At 38.6% G+C, this 7234-nt stretch overlaps 1 protein-coding gene across 1 annotated transcript; it reads right to left on the reverse strand.

The window, feature by feature from the left end:
• Nucleotides 1-4081: 4081 nt before the first annotated feature.
• On the reverse strand, nt 4082-4858 carry LOC125489803. The gene has a single exon (XM_048626936.1). The coding sequence runs from the start codon at nt 4856-4858 to the stop codon at nt 4082-4084; it is 777 nt and encodes a 258-aa protein (XP_048482893.1).
• Nucleotides 4859-7234: the final 2376 nt, after the last annotated feature.

Below are 7234 nucleotides of genomic sequence, written 5' to 3' on the forward strand. Positions count from 1 at the left end.
CATGTTTATAAGCCAACACGCCTCACTAGCCGCTACACTCATAGCTACATATTCAGACTCAGTTGATGACAATGATACTGAACACTGCTTCTTACTACTCCATGAAACTAAGCAGTTTTTGTAAAAGAATACATAGCCAGTGGTAGACTTTCTGTCTTCAACATCACTTGCCCAGTCGGCATCTACCCATCCAACTAAAGTCTCACCACTACATACATACTCTATCTTATATGATAAGGTGTGTTTAACATACCTAAGCACTCTTTTAAGTGCTGTTAACAAAACATTATCTGCCCTATTTTGATATCTGCTTAATATCGACAAAGCTACACATAAATCTGGTCGCGTTCCACATACAGCATACATCAAACAACCAATAATTTGTCTACATAAATTCTCTGAGTTTTTGTCTAGTTTACAATTTTTAAAAATCTCTGTGCTATTTGGATCCATTGGGGTAGACATAGGCTTACAATCTTGCATATCAAATCGCTTTAAAACATTTTCTAAGTACTCTTTCTGATCTAGCGTGGTTATATTATTTTCCAAATCTTGTTTCACATTTATACCAAGGAAGTTTGACACTAGACCTAAATCCTTCATTTTAAATTCTTTGTTTAGCTTAGACTTAAGGTCACATATTTGTTTTTCATCATTTCCAAAAATTAAAATATCGTCAACATAAAGTAATACATAAGTTTGACTGTTACTGTTACATCTCGAGTAGAAACATGAATCACATTTTGAACTAGCAAATCCTTCTTTAGTTATTACAGAATTAAACTTCTCATTCCAATATTTGGGACTTTTCTTCAAACCATACAAACTTTTATTTAATTTTACAATTCTTTCATTTTCATTACTATATGCCCCTTCAGGAAGTTTAATAAAAACATCTTCATCAATATCTCCATAAAGGAATGCTCCCGTTACATCCATTTGGTAAATAGGTAAATTCATATTAGTTGCTACAGCTATAAACAATCTAAATGTTGACATTTTGGCAACTGGGGCATAGATCTCACCTAAATTAAACATATCATTCTGCTCAAAGCCCCTAGCAACTAGCCTAGCTTTATATTGCGTTAAGTTGTTACAATTTTTTACTTTAAACACCCACTTACAACTAACACTGTTATGTCCATCATGTCCTTCACAGATTGTCCACGTCTCATTCTCTTTCAAAGTGTCCAGCTCCCTCTTCACTGCTTCCTCCCATTTACTCGCATCTTTCCTCCTCATAGCCTCCTGGTACGTAGAAGGGTACTCCGTCTCTGTCGTCACATTGTTACACATATAGCGTGGATTCGGCTTCCGAGTACGCTGACCTCTCCGTACCTCTTGGTATGGTCTCTCTGCTACTTCTTCAGCAGACTCCTCAGATGTTGCACATGGTTCATATTCACTATCAGAAGATTCTCCTGGCAACAGCCTGTCATCGCTCCCTACATTTATGTCTTGCACATTCTGCTGTATGACGGCACATTCTTCATTCACGTGTCCCTCGTAGCTTGGTTCTGGCATGCCAGCCTCTACATCAAGGCTCACCAGTGGCTCTCTCTCTTCTGGAACTTCTGTCCTTTCCTTTTGTTCTATGAACACCACATCTCGTTTGGTTTCAACATTATTTTTATTTGGGAAGTAGATTCTGTAGCCTTTCACATTTTGTCCATAGCCAACCATTACTCCTTTCTCTCCTTTAGAGTCCCACTTCCTCCTCTTCTCCTTTGGTATGTGTACGAACACAGGCGTACCAAAGATCTTCAGAGTATTTATATCAAAAGTTTCTTTTGTCCACGTTTCAAATGGCGTCTTTCCTGGCTCGTTACTTTTTCCTGTTCTATTCAACACATATGCTGCTGTATTGATAGCTTCAGCCCATAACTTCTTAGGCATATCCTTTGAATACAGCATAGTTCGAGCTGCTTCAACGAGTGTTCTATTCTCTCTTTCTGCCTTTCCATTCTGTTCAGGTGTATATGGCACAGTAGTTTGATGCACTATGCCATGCAACTGGAACAGTTGTTTTACTTCTTTGTTTACAAATTCAAGCCCATTATCACTTCGAAAGGTCTTAACCTTATTTCCAGTTATGTTTTGAGATTGGTTTATGAAATCCTCAATACACTTCTTCACTTCGTCCTTCCCTTTCACAAAGTATACACTCCTGTAGTTTGAGTAGTCATCTTTGAGTATGACGAAGTATTTTGAACCTCCAACTGAGGTTTCTTCCATTGGTCCACAAGTGTCAGCATGGATCAATTCACAAGTTCTGCTTGTCTTGGTCTCACTCGTACTGAAGGGTAATTTATGTATTTTCCCTTCTAAACATCCCTGACACTGATCAACGTCACTATCCTGCACTTGAATGTTGTTTTTAGCAAGTACAGTTTTCACATACTGCATATTTTGATGCACTAATCTTTCGTGCCACTCGTATAACTCGGATTTTACTTGGGTAACATTTGCTGCACTATTTTTGTATCGTAAGTCCATGTAGTACATATTTCCGACGCGATTTGCAATCGCACACACTAGTTTTTGTTTATAAAACTTGCATCCGCTGTCATCTGTCAACATGACATATCCTCTGTCAGCCGCACGATTCACAGAAAACAAATTCGTTTTTAGTTCAGGAACGAATAACACATTGTCTATGGTCGTATCAATCCATTCACTTCCGTTGAAAACTTGTGCTGCCACCTGTCCACGACCCAGGGCACTTATTGCAGTCCCATTTCCGACTATCACTGATTTTTGTGACAGAGTTGAATAACTTGAAAACAACTCCCGATCACAACACATGTGCTCACTTGCACCCGAGTCTACTAACCACTGCGATTGTTGAAAATGTTCGTTGAATGTCTCTTGCACTACAAACGCATTACCATTGTTTTTATTTTTATTAAATCGGCATTCACTTTTAAAATGTCCCACTTTGTTGCAGTAAAAACACTTTCGATTTGAATTATTAAAGTTCTGATGCCTATTATTAACACTTGAGCTTGCACTGTTTTGGTTATCCACTTTCCTGTGGCACTCGCTTTGAAAATGTCCAAGTTTATTACATCTATAACACTTCACACTCTTTTTATCAAACCTTTTAGCCATAAAGGCTGAACTTTGATTACTTTCACTTCTTTTTTCTTTTATTCGCTCCTCTTCGACCAACAATCTTGCCACCAGATTGTCATAAGTTTGTTTGTCATCAGGCGCAGACTCCCAGGCTGATATAAAGTGGCTGAAGTCCTCCGGTAAAGACATAAGAACCTTAGTGATTACCAGCTTGTCTGAAATGTCTTCGTTCATCTGTTTGAGCTGATTCTTCATCTCCTGTACCTTTGATAGAAATACAGCCATTTCTATACCTTCCTCATACTTGTATTGAAAGAATCTTTGTTGTACAATGTGTACACTTGTCTCCGTCTTCTGCTCGTAGACACTGGCCAACTTTTTCCACATGTCCGCAGAACTGCTGCAGGTGATAATATGTAGCATCACCTCCTCCGTCATCCTTGTCACCAGGAACGTCTGAGCCTTGGCATCCTTGGACGCCCAGGCTTCCGCTGCAGTACCGGCAGCTTCGGGCTTCACTTCACGCCCCTCAACCACATCGAGGAGGCCATGACCTCGAAGCACGACCATCGTTTGAAATTTCCAAACATTCCAATTCTTTGAACCTTCCAGCTTGATTCCAGCTTGACTACCCTCCATGGTATGCACCTTTTTTCCCTTCCTTCTCGCCAACCTTCCTTACTCTTTGCTGCTGAGCAAGTATTTTCCTTCTCGGCGCACGCGTCGAAAATGGCCGCCGGCCGTGACGCCGATATTTAAACTTTTAGCGAAAAGTATCCTTCCCTGGTTTTACTCAAGTCTCGAAACAGTTGTGGTATGATACGGCCTGGGCCCATAACCTGTAGAAATGAGTAAAACGCAGGTATTTTTGTACTGAACTTTTATTTTACACCAGGCACAATAAAACACACAAACGTCCATGAAATCTATCAGGGCAGTGTTGCCAACGAACAAAAGGCTTTATATCTAAAACTATTTAAACCTTAGAATAAGTATTACATTGTTTTCAACACTGTATGTCTTGCCTTAGGGAGGTCCATTTGGTAGCGATGTCTTCTGGTAGGGTGTCACTCCAATCTAGGGCAGACAACCATACGGTTTGAAATAATATTTTCATGTTGATGCTTATCGGAGTCAACCAGCCGAGTGGGTCAAACAGTTTGGATATATCCGATAGCAACGATCGTTTGGTTGGTGGTTTTGTTGTCATTTCTATGGTCGATTTAAAGTAGAATTTATCAATGGTTGGTTTCCAGCCGAGACCCAAGGTTTTGGTCGAGTCCGACTGTACTTTAAATTCAAATGTTTCTTCTTCTTGGTTGGTGGTGGTCTGTGAATTTTCCAGAATTCTAGGATCATTCGCAGTCCATTTTCGTAGGTTAAATCCACTTTTGGCTAACAATTCTACTAAATCACGTCTTAATTGGTTTGCTTTAGGAATGGTATGGCTTCCTCCACAATAATCGTCCATGTAGAAGTCCTGGTCTAATGCTCTTGCCGCGTCGGGATATTGTTCTTTCTCCTCCTCAGCGAGCCTTTTGAGACACTGCATGGCGATGTAGGGCGCGACCTTGAAACCGAAGGTCAAGGTCGTTAGTTGATAAATACGCAATGGTTGGTTCTCTGAATCTCTCCACAATATTTTTTGGTAAGATTGGTCTTCAGAATGTATCATTATCTGTCGATACATTTTTTCAATATCGGCCGTGTAGGCATATTGGTACTGCCTCCACTTCATAATCAGATGTTGCAGGTCTTGTTGCAAGTTTGGTCCTTTATGCATGACGTCATTCAGGCTAAGTCCGGATGATGACTTCTGCGAAAACTTTAAAATGGCCGCCATTTCTAGAATATTGAGATTTGACCCCACATATGGGGGTGTTTTCTTGATGGAATCACTCGTAGAATACACCCTTAAAGTTTGTCGGGTTCGAAAAAAAACACATTGTAGGTATATTTTATAACTGTAATAATATGTATGCTGTTGGTGTATCTTTAATAAATAAATAAATATTATAAATTAGATGTAAGTCTACTTTTAGTTATTTTTTCGTTTTTTTATCCTTTTAAAAGGACCTACGGCGACGTTACGAGGATATGTAGGTACTTACCTATAAAAAGTAATCATATCATGATACAGGACTGACCATTGAACTTGGAACCTATTTAGATCTCACTTCTTTTGTCGTTGAAGTCAACAACCAAGGCATTTATCATGATATTGAACTTGGCTCTTACTTTACATTTATGTTTTTGATGGGATAATGCATTATCCGAAACTTAACCATTTCTAAGATATTCAATATTTAAAGATTTTTTGAATTTTTGCCAAAATTTCATGTTTAAAACCGAAAATAAAAAAAATTAGCCATATTTCAATACTTTTTTTTGTTTGTTTACATATTAATTAATGTTGTAACATCTTAATAAATTAATTAAAATAATCAAATGTGCATTATTCGACTTAAATTAGACACAATACCTCAAAATACCTTTGACGACCGAATGGCGTAGTGGTTAGTGACCCTGACTACTGAGCCGAAGGTCCCGGGTTCGATTCCCGGCTGGGGCAGATATTTGTTTAAAGACAGATATTTGTACTCGGGTCTTGGGTGTTGATATTTATATTTAATATCTATCTATCTATGTATTTGTGTAGATATATCAGGTGTCCGATACCCATAACACAGGCTCTGCCTAGCTTGGGGTCGGATGGCCGTGTGTGAGATGTCCCCACATATTATTATTATTATATTAAATAGATAAAAAAAATTAAAAATTTACAAAACCTGAAAACAAATAAGTTAAATTTAAAAAGAATTTCATATAACAATTTTTTGTGCACTTCAGCTTAAAAACTTATAAGCTTTCAAATGAAATATTTCAATATCAAATCGATTTAGGTATCACCAAGATATGTCCAAAACAATCAGAGAAGGCGGAGAAAACTCAAAAGGGGTTTCCATACTAAAGTGAACAGGACTGAAAACCATCACACTTTTTACCTTTAAATTGCGCTAATTTTCTTAGTTTTTCTGTTGAATTTTGTAACAAAAAAAAGTATTGAAATATGGTTAGTTTTTTTAATTTTCGGTTTTAAACATGAAACTTTGGCAAAAATTCAAAAAATCTTTAAATATTAAATATCTTAGAAATGGTTAATACATACACGCTCACGCCCGTATCCCAGAGGGGTAGGCAGAGATTACGGATTTCCACTGGGCACGATTCTGACACACCACTTTCGCTTCTTCCACATTCATACATGCTCGTCGGTTACGGGTAAGTACCCTTAAAATGGCCCTTTTTAGGGTTCCGTAGCCAAAATGGCAAAAACGGAACCCTTATAGTTTCGTCATGTCCGTCTGTCCGTCTGTCCGTCTGTCCGTCTGTCCGTCTGTCACAGCCGATTTACTCGGAAACTATAAGTACTACAGTGATGAAATTTGATGGGAATATGTGTTGTATGAACCGCTACAAAAATATGACACTAAATAGTAAAAAAAAGAATTGGGGGTGGGGCTCCCCATACATGTAACTGAGGGATGAAATTTTTTTTTTCGATGTACATACCCGTGTGGGGTATCAATGGAAAGGTCTATTAAAATGATATAAAGTTTTCTAAAAAACATTTTTCTTAAAGTGAACGGTTTTTGAGATATCAGCTCTCAAAGTCGTAAAAAGTATGTCCCCCCCCCTCTATTTTTATAACTATATATATATGATATAGAGCAAAGAGTGAATGCTGGAAATAAAGTGAATGGGGCCCTTCACTCCATTGTGGCGAGTCAGGTCGTGTCAAAGCAGGCACGGCTGGCTATTCACAATGCCGTGTTGGTGCCGACATTGATGTATGGCAGAAGAAGCATGAAAGTAGATTAAATGCGGTAGAGATGCGCTCTCTGCGAAGTATGTTAGGTGTGACTCTGAATGACAGATTGAGGAATAGTTTTATAAGAGAAAAGTGTGGTCTGAAAGAAGATGTAGTGACAAGAGTAGAGAAAGGAATGCTTCGGTGGTTTGGACATGTGGAAAGAATGAATGATGAAAGAGTGACAAAGGAAATATATAGAGCAGAAGTGAGTGGAAGAGTCGTGAGGGGTCGCCCTAGACGGACGTATGTCGACCAGATTGGCGACATACTGAAAAACCGGCCAAG

The sequence above is a fragment of the Plutella xylostella genome, chromosome 17 (assembly GCF_932276165.1).
Source record: "Plutella xylostella chromosome 17, ilPluXylo3.1, whole genome shotgun sequence".
In the NCBI taxonomy this organism is placed as follows: Eukaryota; Metazoa; Arthropoda; class Insecta; order Lepidoptera; family Plutellidae; genus Plutella; species Plutella xylostella.